This window comes from Talpa occidentalis, unplaced genomic scaffold, assembly GCF_014898055.3.
Source record: "Talpa occidentalis isolate TD23 unplaced genomic scaffold, MPIMG_talOcc4v2.1 talOcc4.4, whole genome shotgun sequence".
Lineage (NCBI taxonomy): Eukaryota > Metazoa > Chordata > Mammalia > Eulipotyphla > Talpidae > Talpa > Talpa occidentalis.
In genome coordinates, this window is record NW_023604295.1 from 86,619,567 (window position 1) to 86,638,472 (window position 18,906).

Consider the following 18,906-nt stretch of genomic DNA (forward strand, 5'->3'; position numbering starts at 1 on the left):
TGGTAACCACAAGTGAAGGAGAAATCCTATATTGTGAAAAAAATCAACAAGGATATAAAATAATGGCACTCCATTAAAAAAATGTATGTTCACAAAAAAAAAAAGAAAAAATGGATCTAGGCAACAGGCATTAATGTCAGTTAACCTTAAATACTAAAGACATACTTCTTAAGAAGCACTGCCTTATGATGCTGTCTTGCCCTCACAAAATTCTTGCTCCCCAAAAAAGAATGTGAAGCTAACTCTAGATCCAGATAGCTATTTACAGGGTGGAGATGAACATGTTAAATTACAGAATGGACAGTAATAGCAAAATTCAAACTATGGGAAAATTTATAAGTAGCCTTGTTTTGTAAATAATAAATTACAAGGGTGGGGGGAAAAACAGAGAGAGGATATATAGCTTAAAAGACACTTTTAGAGGACTAATTAATTGCTTTTCACAATGAGTTTGCTGCCAAAACATGGGTGTCCTGAAGCCACAGTTAAACTAAGCCAAAATGGGAAAGGAAAAGACTCAGGTCAATATAGTAATTGGACATGTTGATTCAGACAAGTCTACCACTACTGATCATCTAATCTATAAACACAATAGGATTGACAAAAGAACCATCAAAAATTTGAGGAGGAGGTTGCTGAGATGGCAAAAAGCTCCTCCAAGTATCTGGATACTGAATAAACAAAAGTTGCACATGATTGTGGAATCACTATCAATATCTCCCTGTGGAAATTCGAGACTAGCAAGTATTATATAACCATCATCGATGCCCCAAGACGCAGACAGACTATCAAAAAATATGATGCATCTCAGGTTGACTGTGCTGTCCTTATTGCTGCTGCTGCTGGTGGTAAATTTGAAGCTGGTATATCCAAGAATGGGAACACTTGTGGGCTTGCCCTTCTGTCTCACACACTGGTTGTGAAACAACTAATTGTTGATGTTAACAAAATGGACTCTATGAAGCCACCCTACAGTCGGAAGACATACAAGGAAACTTAAAGAAGTTAGTACACAGATTAAGAAAACTGGCTCAACACTTGACACAGTAGCATTTGCTCAAATTTCTGGTTGGAATAGTGACACGTTGGAGTCAAGTACTAACATGCCTTGCTTCAAGGGCTGGAAAGTCACTCACAAAGATGACAAAGCCAGTGGACCCACATTGCTGGACACTCTGGGTTGCGTTATGCCACCAACTTATCCACCAGACAAGCCCTTGTGCTTACAAAACCCCTCTTCCCCACCTCCACTCCAAGCGGGCCAAAAAATTGGTGGTACTCAGTCTGCCCAATTGGGTTGAGTTGAGACTAGGGTATTCAACCTGCCACAGTGGTCACCTTTGCTTCAGTCAATGTTACAATTGAAGTCTGTTGAAATGCACCATGAAGTTTTTTTTTAAAGATTTTATTTATACAAGCACTGGGTACAGTCAGAAGGGTGGGAGGGTGAGAGAATTCACCAGAGCCAGAGTGGGGAGCAGAGCAGGCAGAAGGACCGAAGTACACTGTCAAGGGGAGCAGCAGGCGGCAGGAGAGGTCTGCGCGCCATGCGGGACCATCCTCTGGCCAGGGAGCAGCCGGGGAGCGAACCGGTGCCGCAGAGGCTGCGGGCAGCTTTGCAACCCAGCGCTCAACCGCTGCGCCACCGGGGAGGCCCACCATGAAGTTTTGAGTGAAGCTCTTCTTGGGAACAATGTGGACTTCAATGTCAAGAATGTGTCTGTCCACACAGATCAATGGAACCAAAAAGAAAGCCCAGAAATAAAGCCACACATATATGGACAACTAATCTTAGACAAAAGAGCAAAGAATATGCAATGGAACAAGGACAGTTTGTTCAATAAATGGTGCTGGGAAATCTGGCTCACCACATGCAAAAAGAATGAAATTAGACCACTACCTCTCACTGTGCACAAAAATCAACTTAAAATGGATAAGAGAACTGGACATAAGACCTGAAACCATAAAATATATAGAAGAAAATATAGGAAAAACACTACAAGACATACATCTCAGTAACATCTTTAAAGACCCATTACTCAAAGCAAAGAAAGTCAAGGAAAAGATAAACACCTGGGATTACCTCAAACTGAAAAGCTTCTGTATAGCAAAAGGGACACTAACCAAAACAAAGAGACACCCCACTAATTAGGAAAAAATCTTGGCACTCCATATAACTGATAAGGTACTGATCACAAAGATAAACAAAGAGCTCAAAGGACTCAGCAAGAACAAAGTAAACAATCCAGTTAAGAAATGGGCAGAAGAACTTAAAAGACAATTCTCCAATGAGGAAAATGCAAATGGCCAACAGGCATATGCAAAAATGCTCAACATCCCTTATAATCAGGGAAATGCAAATCAAAACCACAATGAGATACCACCAGTAAGAATGGCACACATTAAAAAAACTAGCAACAACAAATGCTGGCAAGGATGTAGTGAAAAAGGAACTTTCCTACCTTGCTGGTAGGAGTGAAAACTGGTCCAATCACTATGGAAAGCTGTCTGGAGGTTCCTCAGTCTACTAAAAATGGAGCTATCATATGACCCAGCAGTTCCACTCCTAGGGATCTACCCAAAGGACACAAAAACATGTCCCTGTTTATTGCAGCACTATTTACAATAGGTTAAACAACCCAAATGCCCCAAAATAGATGACTGGATCAAGAAGATGTGGTGTATATACACAATAGAGTACTATTCAGCAATCAAAAAAAAGATACTCAATGCCATTTGCAGCAACATGGATGGAGCTAGAAGGAATTATGCTCAGTGAAATAAGCCAGAAGGAAAAAGAAAAATATTGGATGATTTCACTTATAGGAGTAATATAGGGGAACCAAATAAGACATCAGGGGAAAAAAACAGTAACAATACAAAACACAACAAAACTGACAATTATAAACCAGAGACATCCTGCAGGGGAGGAGGAGGGAGAGGGATCAGAGAGAGGGAGGGAGGAGCACAGGGGACTGTGGTGATGGTGCACGGGTGAACTGGTGAAGGAAAGTCTATGGGGACTATACCTGAGAGGGGGAAAAAAGCAAACATTGTTTAAAAATGAACAATGATGTTTTATATATATATATATATATATATATATATATATATATATATATATATAAAATAAAAAAAGAATGTGACTGCCAAGAATGTTCATGGTAGCAATATATATGGATGGTGACAGCAAAAATGAGCCACCAATGGAAGCTATTAGCTTTATAGCACAGATGATTTTTCTGAACCTTCCTGGCCAAATTAGTGCTGGAAATGTACCTGTGCAGGACAGTCACACATTGCTTACAAGTTTGTTGAGCTAAATATTGTTATTATGGGGGAAAAAAACTGGAATATGGCCCCTAAATTGCTGAAATCTAGTGATGCTACCATAGTTAATGTGGTTCCTGGCAAGCCATGTATGTTGTGAGCTTCTCTAACTACCCCCTTCTGGGTCATTTTGTTGCTCATGACATGAGGCAGGCAGTTGTTGTGGGTATCATCAAAGCAATAGATAACAAGGCAGTTGGAAATGACAAGGTCACCAAGTCTGCTAGGTAAGCTCAGATTGCTAAATATTATCCCCCATATCTGCCACCCAAGTCTTAATCAGTGATGGAAGAATGGTCTCAATTTCAATTGACCATTTAAGTTTAATACTAAAAGAGTGATTAATGATAACAAAGCATTGTAAAATCTTTAGAAGGAAAGGAGAAGGTCTTGTGGACCACTTAGTCTTTTGATGTTTGTTGAAGTTTTAAATTATTAATTTTTAAAATTGGTATTATGTCATATAAACAACTTGACCAAAAATCTCTCACAGAATTTTGAGAGCCATTAAAAAAGAGCATTATTAATGAGGGAAAATAAAATTACTATTCAATTGCGTGTGAGGGACCTTATTTGAATCCTAAGCTTTCAAAACACAAAAGTAACATTTGCAATTATTAGAATTTATAATCTGTGCTAATGGTATTGTGGTTAAGTTTTTAAAAAGGGGGAGGGACAAAAACATAAAAAGGAAAGCAGCACAAAGTTCTATGGTAGTAGACTATGGCAACAATATCTGAAGAAGGGGGAATCCTACATTTAGATTAGACTCCTAACCTTCAGAGATACATAATGCAATATTTATAGGCAAATTACATGATGTCTGGGATTTGCTTTAGTAGAGTAAGAGAGATGGTAGATGGACAGATTTACAAATGAGTGGGGCTGGCAATGGGTAAATGGTCATAGGTACTAGCTGTCTATTTTTGTGTTTGAAATTCTTTACAATATAATATTTTAAAAAATTATATCAGAGAATTTCAATAGTACTTAAAACTAGAAACAGGTACTAAAATGTCTTCATTTAATGACAATTACTAGATAATAAAGCTATTATAAAAGAAAATCTTTGTTATAAAATTTCATTAGTTTTTAAATCTATGAGTCATTCAAATCAATTGATATAACAATTATTCTTAATATAGTATCCATAAGTAGGAGATTCTATGCCATGTAAATTAATACAAACTATATATTTATAGCAAATAATAAATTACATAAATAATTTCATAAATCTTTCCTTACTAAAATTGTTGTTTTCAAAGAAGTGAACTTCATTGTTAACATTTCGGGCACATATAGCTTCATCTTCTGACCAGGCTGGACACCTACATTGAAAAGCAAAAATATTTTTAAAAATTTTGACAAAATGTAACACTACAAGTTAACATGCTAAAGTTTCTGACATATTATTTAAGGTATATTATTTGTCAGTTATTAATAGTTTTACTCAGCTTATTTACTTAATAGGAAAATATTGTTCCTTTTCATTCTAATACCAAACAAAAGACTAACTTTTTACTCTTACATTTGCATATGCAAAAATCCAGGGATCTAGATTTTGGCATGAAAAGTTATTTTCTAAACCAATACCAGAGAAATAAATACTACATACTTAAGATATTTAAAATACTTTACAAATAATTAGTACTTTGAAGTATTTATTTACCAATTTTGCATTTTTTTCTGGATGAAAGACTTTAAACATGTCCCAGTTTTCACTTCATAGAGTTGTAGGTTGGGTATCCCAGCTGTGCCATCTTTAGCAGCTGCAATAAAAATATTTTTTTGGGGGGTAGTAATTAGCTCCTAACATTAGTAAAAGGATTTCATGCTTACAAAAAATTGAATAAGATTACATAGATCAAATAAGAGATTTGGTTTAAATCAACTTTTCCCTCTAGCTTTAAAGCCATGAGAGTAGAATAAATGAGTAAATTACTACAGATTTTAAGAATACTTGAAATTACCTATTAGTTTAACATCACTTCCTGTTAAATGGATCAAATTGTCTTATTATGAAAGCTGAGTCTATTGGTCACACACACACACAAAAGCTAAATAAAACCACTTATGATTTGCAATTAATTCGTTTCATTTACTTGGAAAAAATAACCTGCATTAGAGTACATGCCTCTTGGATAAACAAAACTGGGATATTTATAACTGAAAAATAAGCTATTATCATATTTATTCAACACTCTGTATAATTAGAAAATATTTCTTAAAATAAGTCCATATGACAATATTTTATTACTCACTTTTAAGCAAAACTAAATAAAATATTCATATAATGTATTATCATATATCTTAAAAGTGTTAGAACACACCATTTCCTATACTTCGTCATTCCATACACATTTCTTAGATGCTGTCTACTGTACTTCCATTTTTATAATCATCATAAAAAAAATTTTTGACGGTCATTTGTATTGTTAATGTTGATTCCTTCTTTATCCATTGGTTATATACTTTTGAAATTATTTAATTTCATTTTTGAGGATTGTAAGGTTCTCATTGTATTTGGGGAGTATAAGGCTCACTGTTAATTAAAAATATTCACAAACACTATATGCTATCATAAAGATTAATTACATTATTGTAAGGTTATAGACTTTTTCTTTTCTCTCCTCTAACCTGGTCCTGTCAGAATATTTTCACAATTGGAAAATACTTACTCGTGTAAGGCTGCCATGTTGCCAGGACAGTGTTTTTTGGCGAGAACTCTAAGCAAACTGCCTTTGGGAGGTCGAAGGAGTGCAGTAATCCCTTGTTAGTGACACTGATAACATTTACTCTGGTTTCAAAAGAAATTACTTCAGCAATGAAAATTGTTTTACAAAATCAGAGCTATCCAAAACATTAGTATCTCTTCAAATACAGATCACTCTAAAGTGTTCATTTTTCTTAAACATTTATTTTCAGTTAATTTTAGAAAATATCCAATAAACACCTTGACTTAAAAAGTCTACAATTTTACCCAATGGCTCCATGTAAGGTTGGGCTACAGAATTAGCAGAATGATGCAACAGATGCTTTCACCTTTAGCTGAAAAGCAACAGGACTTTAAATGGCAGAGCTAACCAATAGACAAACTGAGGTCTACTAAAGCAAAGGGAAAAGAGACTGTATTTTTTAATTTTAGTAAATGGAAGCTGTAGCAGCTAGGAAAATTAGCAAGGAGATTTCTGGCGTCTGTTAAATTCTCAAAAGCAGTCTCCAGATATGACTGTAGCCTTTGGGTAGGATGGCCATTTTGACAGTGTTAGTCATTCTGATCCATGAGCAGGGAATATCTTTCCATCTCTTTGTGTGTCTTCTATTTCATTTAACAACGACTTACAGTTTTCTTTGCATGGGTCCTTTACCTATTTTGTTAGATTTACACCTACATACTTAGTTTTGGGTTGTTTTGTTTTTTCTTTGACATACTGTGATGGGATTGTTTTCTTAATTTCTCCTTCGAGATCACTGTTCACATATAGGAAAGTCATTGATTTTTGTTTACTGATTTCACAAGCTGCCACTTCGATGAACTGATTTATTGTTTCAATTAGTCTTTCAGTGCAGTCTTTATGATCATTATGAATGATCATGTTGTCTTCAAATGATAGCGTACTTCTTTCCATTTAAGATTCCTTTTATATCTTTCTCTTGCCTAATTACTCTCGCTAGGACTTCCAATTTTATGTTGAATAGTAGTGGTGAGAGAGGACATCCTTGTCCAGTACCAGAGCTCAGTGGGATATTTTCAGCTTTTCACCATTGACAATGATGTTAGCTGTAGGTTTGTCATATTTGATCTTTATTATGTTGAAGGAATTTTCCATTTATCCCTAGTTTTTCAAGGGCTTTCTTCATAAATGGGTGTTAAATCTTAACAAATGCTTTCTTGGCATCTATTGATATTATCATGATTTCTATCTTCCTCTCTTGATGAGCTGAATTATGCTGACTGATTTTCAGATGTTGAACCACCTTTGTGTCCCTCGTATTGATCCCCCTATATAATGATGTATAATACTGTCATGATGTATAATACTCTTAATGCACTGTTGGATTTGGTTTGTTAACATGTTATTGAGAAAGTTTGCATCTGTCTATTAGGGAAATTTGTCTGTAGTTTTCTTTCTTTCTGTTGTCTTTGCTTGGTTTTGGTATTAAAGTAATGTTTACCTCATAAAAGTTGTCTGGAAGTAAGGGGGGTAAAGAAGAAATAGAATACCTAAACAAAGCAATTACAAGCGATGATACTGAAACAGTAATCAAAGCTCTGCCATAAACAAAAACCCAGGACCAGACGGTTTCACAAATGAGTTCTACCAAACGTTCAAAGATGAATTAGTGCCTGTCCTACAAAAACTCTTACAAAAAAATCAAAAAAGAAGAAATACTATCAAATTCATTTTCTGAAGCCAACATTACACTACTACCAAAACCAAACAAAAAAAGAAAACTACAGGCCAATCTCCCTAATCAACACTGATGCAAAAACCCTCAATAAAACCCTAGTAAACAGAATCCAACAATATATCCAAAGGGTGATATACCATCATCAACTAGGATTTATTACAAGGGCACAAGGATGATTCAACATCTGAAAATCAATTAATGTAATTCAACACATCAACAAAAAGAAAAAGAAAAAAACATATGATCGTAACAATAGAGGCTGAGAAAGCATTTTACGAAGTTCAACATCCATTTATGATGAAGGCCCTTGAAATTCTTGGGACAGAAGGAAAATACCTTAACATAATAAAAGCCTATATGACAAACCCATACCTAGTATCATTCTCAAAGGTGAAAAGCTGAAAGCCTTACCTTTAAGATCTGGAACAAGACAAGGATGTCCACTCTCACCACTGCTTTTCAATATAATATTGGAAGTCCTAGCCAGAGCAACAAGGCAAGAGAAAGTCATACAAGGAATCCAAATAGGGAGAAAAAAAGTAAAACTATCACTATTTGCAGATGATATGATAATATACATAGAGAAACCTAAAAACCCTACAGAAAAACTAATTAATGAGTCAGTTTAGTAAAGTAGCAGGATACAAAATCAACACACAAAAATATCAGTTGCCTTCTCATATGCAAAGTCTGAAAAAGAAATTTAAAAAACTATCCCTTTCACAATTGTACCAAAAAAAAAAAAAATCAAATACATGGCAATAGACCTAACAAAGGAGGTGAAAGACATATACAAAGAAATTTATAAAATATTGTTAAAATAGAAGACACAAAGACCAATACCTCACGCCATGCACAAAAACAACTCAAAATGGATAAAGGAATTGAACATAAGGCCTGAAACAGTAAAATACAGCAGAAAACAAAGGTAAAATACTCCATGATATACATCTCAGAAATATCTTTAAAGACTCATCCCCCAAAGCAAAGAAAATGAAGGAAAAGATAAACAGCTGGGATTATTTCAAACTAAAAAGCTTCTGTATAGCAAGAGGCAATAACCAAAACAAAATAACAGAAAGACATCCCCTGCACATGGACTGCAAGAATTAACATTATCAAAATAGCCATCCTACCAAAAGCAACTTACAGATTCAACACAATGCCTATAAAAATCTCAATGGCATTCTTCAAAGAAATAGAACAAATATTGCTGAAATTCATATGAAATAACAAAAACCTCAAATAGCCAAAGCACTCCTGACTACAATGAAGGAGAATGGAGGCATCACATGCCTCGACTTCAAACTATACTACAAAGTCATAATAATTAAAACAGTATGGAACTGGAACATAAACAAACACAGACCAATGGAATCAAATTGAAAACAGAGAAATAATGTCACACATACATGGACAACTGAGCTATGACAAAGGAACAAAGAATATGCAATAGAACAAGGATAGTCTGTTCAATAAATGGTGCTGAGAAAACTGGATCACCACATGCAAAAGAATGAAACTAGACCACTACCTCACACCATGCACAAAAACAACTCAAAATGGATAAAAGAACTGAACATAAGGTCTGAAACCATAAAATACACAGCAGAAAACAAAGGCAAAATACTCCATGATATACATCTCAGAAATATCTTTAAAGACTCATCCCCCAAAGCAAAGAAAATGAAGGGAAAGATAAACAGCTGGAATTATTTCAAACAAAAAAGCTTCTGTACAGCAAGAGGCAATAACCAAAGCAAAGAAATACCCTACTGATTGGGAGAAAATATTTGAGATTCACGCAACTGGTAAGAGACTGATTTCAAACATCTATAAATTGCTCACAAGACTCAACAAAAACAAAGCAAACAATCCAGTCAAAAGATGGGCAGAAGAGCTAAAAAGACACTTCTCCAAAGAGGAAACACAGGCCCTCCCCGGTGGCGCAGCAGGTTGAGCAGCCTCTGCAGTGCAGTTTGAAAACAAACTGTACAAAAATGAAAATTATGTAAAATACATATTTAGAACTAAATGGGAAAAAAGTTGGAAATATGCCTTCTTTCTCAATTTTTTGAAAGAGTTTCAGCAGGATATGTAAAAGTGCATCTTAGAAGGTTTAGTAGAACCTTTAGTGATACAGTCTGGTCCTAGATTTTTGGTTTTTTTGAGTGCGTTTTGATTACTGTTCCAATTTCCTTGCTTATGACTGGTCTATTCTGGTTTTCCATTTCTTCACTATTTAGTCTCAGATGACTGAGTAATTCTAAGAATTTGACCATCTCTTCTTGGTTATTGAACTTATTAGCATATAAATGCTCATAATAATCTCTTATTATCCTTGAATTTCTGCAGTGTCTGTTGTAACTTCTCTTTCATTTCTGATTTAATTTATTTGAGGGCCTCCCTAGTGGCACAGAGGTTAAAGACAGTGCTATCAAGCTGTGGCCAACCACTGTAGCACAAGTTTGACCCCTGGCCAGGCAGGGAGCAACCCACATGGTGCAACAGACCTCTCCTGCTTTGCCCGCTGCTCCCCTCAGCAGTGTATTTCAGTAGATTTGCCTGTTCTGCTCCCCACTCTCTGGTGAATCCTCTCAACCCCAAACCTCTGGCTTATACCCCAATTCTTGTATGCATAAATAAATCTTTAAAAATAATAATAATGATGATAATTTGAGTTTTCTCCCTTACATGTGTAGTGAGCTTAGCTAAGTTTGTCAATTATGTTTATTTTTTCAAAGAATCAGTTTCTGATTTCATTACCTCTTCAGAATTGTCTTTTTAATTTCTAATTTGTTTATTTATGCTCCAATTTTTATTATTTCCTTTGTTCTACTAGCTTTTGGTTTCATTTGTTCTTTTTTCAAGCTTCTTGAGGTAAGAGATGAGATTAGTTGAACTCTTTCTTGCTACTTGATGTGGGATAGTATATCTGTATACTTCCCTCGTAGTACTGCTTTTGCTGTGTTGCATAGGTTCTGGAGGGTCATGTCCCTATTGTCATGTTTTGAGGTATTTTTTTTTATTTTTTCTTTGATTTCCTCATTAACCAAACAGTCTTTCAGTGGTGTGTTGTTCAATCTCTACCTTATAGTTTTCCCTGCTTTCTTTTTGTGGTTGATTTCTAGTTTGATACCATTGTGGTCAGAGAAGATGATTTCAATCTTTATGAATTTGTTGATACTTATGTCCATTATGTCAATAATCCTGGGGAATGTCCTTAAGAAATATACTTGAGAAAAATTTATATTCAACTTTGTGGGAGTGCAAGGCCCTGTATATATCTACTAGGTTCCTGTGATGTAATTCTTTAAGGCTTCTGTGTCTTTATTTTCTGTCTAGTTGATATGTCCAATGGTGAAAACAGGGTGTTGAAATCTACTGCTACAAATGTATTTTCTCCAAAATCTGTTTTCAGAATTGATAGTAATTTAGTATATTGTGGTGCTCCTCCATTTGATAAGCATATATTGACGAGTATTTGTCTTCCTATATATCATTCCCTTAATCACTATATTTTTGCAAGACCAGTTTTGTAATTTGGTTAGTTTAGGTAACTTAGAATATATTACACATAATTTTGAATAACTTAGATGATATACTTTTATATATAATTAGTAGTAACAGCTGCAGAAATTTCTACTAATTTAACAGCAAGATAAAAAGTATCTAAATCTAAGCAAAGAGAGTTATTCTTTAAGCATTATGCAGAACCTTAACTAGCAACTTAAAGCACTATTTAAAACAATCTCTCAGTTAGTTCTGCCCTAAATTAGTTGTCTTTTCGTATATGCTATTTTTCAATTCTAAGTAATTTGATAATGCAAAAAAAGCACGGCATATTACTTTAAAAGTGCTGAATGAAAATTATGTTGGAGATAATATCCAACTATATCATGATATTAAAAAATAAACTTTATTAATGATAGCCAAATACTTATCATTCAAGTAAAGCCAGCTATGTTTTATATTCATCACAAACACACACACACACACAAATATATAAATGAACACTAACTTTTCTCCATTGCCCCAGGCAAACAAGGTTCCATCCTTACTAAAGGTATAGACTTTGCAGTTTTTTCCAGACTCTCTGAAAATGACAAGAAAAAAGTTTAAATACTAGGCATTTGTATTTACTTTTAAAAATCTTATTAAAAATCCAATCTTAGTACTAACTTAATAACTAAGAACTTACATAAATTTTAGAAAATAATTCCAAAGTGATTTAGTTTACCAAAATATTTTATCTCTTCAAAAATCAATATAATTACTATAATTACCTATAATTACCTTTATTCAAGAATAAATTTAAAATGACAGTATCAATTTTCTATTAACAATAAAATACACTTAAGAATTTTGCATGCCCTCATACAGTTATGTCATCAACTTAGTGTAAAACTAGGTTTGTTTTCCATTTTAATGAAACAATTGCAAGGTTCAAAGTCAAAACTATACATATCAAAATTTATTCACCAACATGTTACCTGCATTCTATAGATCTCTCTTCCCCTAGATATAATCACTTTATTAATTTTTTGGTTTACCCTTTCATTGTTTCGTTGGAGAAAAAAATATATATCAATCTAGCTATGCATTTTTATATACACATATATACACACATATATAAATATATACACACACACACATATACACACATATTCAAATTTCCTTCCTCTTTTAGATCTTTTTCATTCTGTTTTCACAAAGACTATGGGGCAGTGGTTTGGTTATCACATTCACAAAGTTTTCCTCATTCTCCTAAGATAAAATTCTTCTAAGCTCAAAGCTTGAACTCATTAAACTGTTGTCCACACTTTTACTTAGTATTGGCCCCCAACCGCTTTTAAACATCCTTAAGCTATTATGTTCAAATCTAAAGATCATTTTTCTTGATAGAGACTAAGGATCCACTAATCCTGTTGCACTGTATGAAATATTCCAAGAAAGTAGCTTATCTAATTTTTTTTTTTTGTTCAGAATATAACAAAAATAACAGAATGTATTGCATCATGCCTTAAAACATCACTAACAAAATAAGACATACCTTTGAAACACAGTGCTTTCTGTAAAATGTGGTGGTCCATTCACCATATACAGTCCTTCTGATCCTCGGACTAAAGAAATGCAATGGAAAACACTCAGTTATCATAAAGTTTTAAAAACTTTTCAGTCAAAATGTCAAATTAGGCCTCCCTGGTGGTGCAGGGGTTAAGAACAGCACTATGAAGCTATTTGCAGCCTCTGCAGCACGAGTTCTATCCCGGCCTGCCAAGGAGCTACCCACATGGCGCAGCAAACCTCTCCTGTCTCTCCTCCTGCTCCCCTCAGCATTGTATTTCAGTCAGCCTGCCTGTTCTGTTCCCCACTCTGTCTCTGGTGAATCCTCTCACCCCCTGCACCTCTGGCCTATACCCCAGTTCTTGTATGCATAAATGAATTAAAAAAAAAAATCAATCGGGCCTCCCCTGGTGGCGCAGCAGTGGAGTGCTGGGCTGCAAAGCTACCCGCAGCCTCTGCAGCACCGGTTCAATCCCCGGCCACCTGCGGGGGGTCCCACATGGTGCGACAGACTTCTCCTGCCATGCCTGCTGCTCCCCTCAGCAGTGTATTTCATCAGTCTGCTGATGTATTTCATCTGCTCCCTGCTCTGGTGAATTCTCTCACCCTCCCACGCTTCTGACTGTACCCAGTGCTTGTATAAATAAATGGATAAATCTTTAAAAAAAAAAAACAATCAACAACTTTCCAACATGTACATATTCACATTCCAAATAAAGAAGATTTAAAAAAAAATCCAAGGTTACATATTCTGATTTCATTTATACTATCCTCTTGAAATGGCAAAATTATTGTGATGGTGACAGGTCATTGGCTGCCAGGTATTAGAAGTGGAAAGCAGGTCTGACTATAAAAGAGTAGCACAATCGGGCCTCCCTGGTGACCTAAGGGTAAAGTCTCAGTACTATCACTCTGACTATTACCTGCCAGGGAGCTAAACCACCTGGCGCAGCAGACCTCTCGTCTCGCTGACTGTTCCCCTCAGCAGTATATTTCAGAAATCCACCTGTTCTGCTCCCCCGTCTATCTCTGGTGAATCCTCTCACCGCCCCCCCACACCTCTGGCCTACACCCCAGTTCTTCTATGCAAAAATAAAATCTTTAAAAGGGTAGCACAAAGGATCTTTGTAGTGCAGCTCTCAATTCTAATGGTAGTAGTTATATGAACCTACTCATGAGATAAAATTTCTTAGGACTATACATACACACAGACTAATGAAATACAAATGAGGATGGACGTTTAGTCAAGACTACTGTACCAGTGCAAATTTCCTGGTTTTGAAAATGTACTATATAACTATATAAGATATTATCAATGGGAGACAGCTAGGTGAAGAGTACATAGGAACTCTACTATTTTTGCAAGTCTTCTATCAAAATAAAAGACATTTTAAAAGTACATAATTTTTGGTAACACCTTGTTCACAGTATATCAAGAAATTAAGCCAATCAAAGGTTTACAATTCTCAAAAATGAATTTGCTTGGGCGTACTGGACAAAGTGTTAAAAAAAATTGAATATACCAACTTTGCACTAAAGCAAAAACATTCCAAAAGACAAAAGCACACATCAAAACTACCTTAAAGGCTGACGATACTGCTAGTCCCCATTAAATTAGACAATCTTCTTTGTACATGTTTTACAATAGACATGTCTATTTTAGGGGAACTAATTATTAAGTGAATTCTTCATAAAAATCACAGTCATTATAGTTTTAGTCATACATATAAGCCACTATTTAAAACAAATATTTTATTTCATCAGGTTCATAACCAAATATAAACTGTATTACTAGTTAATAAAAAATAAAAATGTACTCAAAACAAACTTCTCAATAACTGAAATTTTTTTTCTACAATACAACTTTCTAACAAGGAATTCACCTTAATTAGAAGCGACAGAAAGTGAAACAGTAAATAGAATGTGGAGATATTAATAGTTTGATATAATGCTTTCAGACTTGAGAGCTATGTGATTCCCAGTTTTTACTGATTTTCTCTAGCGTGGGTGTGGGAACAAGTAAGTTGCCCCAAATTGAGAAGATAATTTAAGAACAAGCAGGCACATTCATTAATCACATGTAAAGTATTGTAAAGGCAAATTACCTACAGGGATCCATGGCATTGGAGCCAATTGTGGGAAAACCAAAATAACTCCATTTTGTACTGACACCATCTTAGGCCTGTTTCCTATAATTGCCCTACCCTGAAAAGACAGTCAATTTCCCCATTGTTTCCTTCATATATATTATCCTATACACAACTCTCTTAATGTTAGTGAGACAAAACAGAACATGTGCGTGACATGTCTTCCTAGAAATCTGTAAGAAATCAGTCTTACACAATAATGATCACACACACTAAGCGTGGTATAAGACCACTGTCTTCTTGTGGTGTGGCTTCTGACCCAAAGTCTTATCTACCACTCTGGTGCTAAGAACCCCTATTGGTAAATTGCCCTTAATAAACTGTAAATGTGTTAATGGATATGACTACTTTGTTTTTGGGACTCAAATTACCTTCTCAATTATCTCCCAGGGCCACATACCTCAAAGGCGATTGGTAATATGTTCTATAAAAAAGAAAAATCTAAAATGCAAACAGACCTTTTTTATTACGGCAATAAACAAATGCTCAAGTTTCACACAGGGTAACGGCTCAAAAACAGTAATTACATTAAATATTGTACCTATAAGTCTTTTCTAAACTTAGTAGCCTTTCTAGATACTTCCATATAATTTACTGCTTTAGGGCTGAGTTAGTAGAGAAAACTACTGGGTTTCAACATACAGAGGAGTCCTAAGTAAGGGATATGGTTATCATTATTAAATGCTTTTTCCACTTTACATCCATCAAGGTACATTATCAATTTAGGAAAATGACTCAATTTTAAATAAATTACCTCAATGGCCTCAACAAGGCAAGGTGATAGAAAATACTGGTTTAATGTAGGGACATTGCGTAGGGACATGCCTCACATTTGGGCACCTTCTTTAGAAGACTAATTTTCCTTTGGGAAATATCAGGGGAAAGAATATAATATGGTTCTGTGATTGATTTAAAAAATAACTGATTCAAAGATGAGAAGAACAAAGTGAAACCAAGCCAAAATGAAAGCCTAAGACTTGTTAAGAGTACTGGCAAAAATGCACTCTTCCCTTTAGGGCTGCTGAGTTGGTTGTATATAAACCTGGAGCTACCAAGTATAAAGATAACCTGAGAATGAATTCAATCAAGAAGAAAGCAAGAGACTACCGATTTAAAAAAAAAATTTTTTTTTGAGTCATGTGAGTATCTTGACTAGGCAGTGCTGTAGCTTTTAAGATCACATGGGTTTAAAAATAAATCTTCTTTTGGGGAAGGGGGGCCTCCCTGATGGCACAAGGGTTAAGACGAAACTATGAGGCTGTTCGCAGCCGCTGAAGCACTAGTTCGATCCCTGGCCAGGGAGCTACCCACATGGCACAGCAGACCTCTCTGGCTGGCCCGGCTGCTCCCCTCAGCATTGTTTCAGTCAATCCACCTATTCTGTTTCCCATTGTGTCTCTGGTGAATCCTCTCACCTCCCACAACTCTTGCCTGTACCCCAGTTCTTGTATGCATAAATAAATAAACCTTTAAAAAAAAAATCTTTTCACCTTCTTTGGTTTTTGGCCATTTCCAATTAAGAGTCATGGTGAAAGAGTTACTGAATATTCTCCAATTTATTCACAATTCTGAAATCCTTTGAGTCTAAGTTAAAAAAACTATCTTGGAAGTATTGGAAGTAAAATAATCTATTGTTGGCTAAAATACCAATACCAAGAATGTTTAAAAGACTAATTGATAATTGATCTGGTCTAGTGAAAGAAAAATAGACCATGGAGTTGAAGAACTGAATATAAACCTAACTGCCAATTTGCACTGTGAACCAGGACACTTAATCTCTCTGGGCCTCTATGAATATAAGAATTGTGGGGTAGACTGACTAGGCAACAGTTAAGCTCTTACAGAGTCCTTCATTTTAGGCATTTTATAAATTGTTGTTCTTGGTTAATGTCACTACATAAGTGGTTTCCACTATTAATTTACTCTTCGATTTAAACATTTAGAGTTTCTATTGTTTGCCAGTTACTGTACTTGCTACAAAGACAGGGGTGAATAAGAACTTGCTCTGACATCAAGGGGTTCACAGGATAGCCAAGAATAAAAATATCTAAACAACTAGGTAATAAACCTATGTGATCAGTTAAAAAAAAAAAAAAGTCAAAATGAAATACATACTAGGGGAGTCACTGTCTGGAAAGAGTAAGGAAAGGTTTCACAAAGCAATTATGTCTGAAACGAATTTTAAAAGATAAGTTTAACAAACCAAGAGAAATATTAGTCAAGGGTATTATAAGCAGGTCAATAATGATGGAAAATACAATACAATGGAGTAACAAGGAAATAAATGAATGTCAAGAGCAAGTCGAAGATTATAAAGGTTTCCACATCATGCTACACAGGATGGAGTTTATTCTGTAAGCAGTGAAGTGTCACTTTAAGGCCTTTTAATTTTTAAAAGGGGATGGAGGAATCACCAGATTTTTATATGTACTAACTTTTTGTTAGAGTTCAAATCAGCATTTGGCATTAAAATCTTCTGAATACACAAGTTACGTACATGAAACTACAGAAAAATTTAATTATGTAATCAGGCCTTTTTAAACAGCACCTGCCTAGATATTATTTGGCAAATTGTAGTCAGTTTTTGATGAATGTTTTATGAATTAATTAGGGTAGCCTGACTGAATATTAGTATGCATGGTGCCTAACAACAAAAGGTCTTAAAACGTAGAATGGTGAAAAGTGAAAAGGCTTTAAAGGTTCACGTTTCTAGAGGAAATAATCCCCTTCCCCCAAAGCTGACAAACTTTCTCTTAATGACTTCGTTCTCCTTCTGTATAAGTTAAGTTGTTAAGACTGTGACAAGTTTACAGTCTTGTATTTGTTTCTATCCCAACTCCACTCTCATTTGACACTCGCTTAAGAGTGTGGTCATAATCTAGTTCAGTCTTCCCTGACATTGTCAAAAGTGTTTATTATCTCCTCTGACATAATAAAGTCTGTCTCTGCATCAAAATCATAGTTCTCTAATTTGTGATTCTAAGATGCCCACGACCATTTCAATATCAAACGTTGTTAAGACTATCTACTAATGCTCAGTGTAACACTCCAGAACACACTTGCATCACTTGAAACCTATACTACCACAGTTCCACTCTAGTTTTTTGAATTCTACTAAGGCAAGGAGTAGAGACTTTGGTATTATTTAAATTCAGGTGTGTTTAATTCAGGTGTATTCCAGCGCACTGAGTCATATGTTCATACTTTTCCCTTATTACAAAACTAATGACTTAACGATTAACAAGGCCAGTCACCCGGCATTGCAGACCCTGGGAGAACTGAACCAGCACTTTCTGTCAGTTGCCATCTCCTATTCCTGCAGAACTTCAAGCGGCAGGGAAGAACGACAGACAGACGAAAGCAGGGCAGGCCGGAGCCCAATGGCAGAGGCCTCACTTCCGACTGCCACGCTACACTAAAAAACCCTACAATCCGTCCGGTCCTTCCGCAATTCATAAGAAACGAAGGATCAGACCCCAAGGCATTTCGGATAGTCCCCAAGAGAAAAGACACAAAGGGAAGTGCTCTGAAGAAACAGTCCCTCGCTTGTTCCGAACTCACCTGTCAGGAGCGGCGTGGATGGCGCCATGTTGTTCCGGAAAGAGAAACCCAGGCGCTCGGGTCAGAGTTCACGAGAGCCGAACCCGTCCCCTACACGTCTCCTCCGGCGTGGAGACCGCGAGAGGGTGTTTCCGGGCCCAGTACCCTCGGGGCCCATTCACTTCCGGCTAGAGGGCGCCCCATAAACGGAGGCCGAACGCGCGCGCGCAGTTCTGGGGCGACGCTTTACCAAGTGTGGGGGGGCTGGGCCCGGTGCGCCCGCCCTCGCCCTCCCTCTCCCTCCTCTGGAGCCGGCGGAGCCCTTACTTCCGCGGGGCGGAGTCCTCCCAGTGCTGACGTTGGCAGCCGAACCCGAAGCAGTGCGAGGCGACAGGCTGCACCGTCGGTT

General features: G+C 36.1%; 1 protein-coding gene and 1 pseudogene across 1 annotated transcript in view; one reads left to right on the forward strand and one right to left on the reverse strand.

Moving 5' to 3' along the window:
* Window positions 1–18,701, reverse strand: part of EIF2A (eukaryotic translation initiation factor 2A) — a 50,387-nt gene extending 31,686 nt beyond the window's left edge. Inside the window, exons 1-6 of the mRNA XM_037525806.2 lie at window positions 18,519–18,701; window positions 12,797–12,866; window positions 11,765–11,839; window positions 6,009–6,127; window positions 5,000–5,099; window positions 4,576–4,658 (exon numbers count right to left, since the gene is read on the reverse strand). Of these exons, the coding sequence (XP_037381703.1) occupies window positions 4,576–4,658; window positions 5,000–5,099; window positions 6,009–6,127; window positions 11,765–11,839; window positions 12,797–12,866; window positions 18,519–18,546 (475 nt within the window). The 5' untranslated portion in view covers window positions 18,547–18,701. The remainder of the gene's footprint in view (window positions 1–4,575; window positions 4,659–4,999; window positions 5,100–6,008; window positions 6,128–11,764; window positions 11,840–12,796; window positions 12,867–18,518) is intronic.
* Window positions 501–3,609, forward strand: LOC129146738 (elongation factor 1-alpha 1-like; annotated as a pseudogene).
* Window positions 18,702–18,906: the final 205 nt, after the last annotated feature.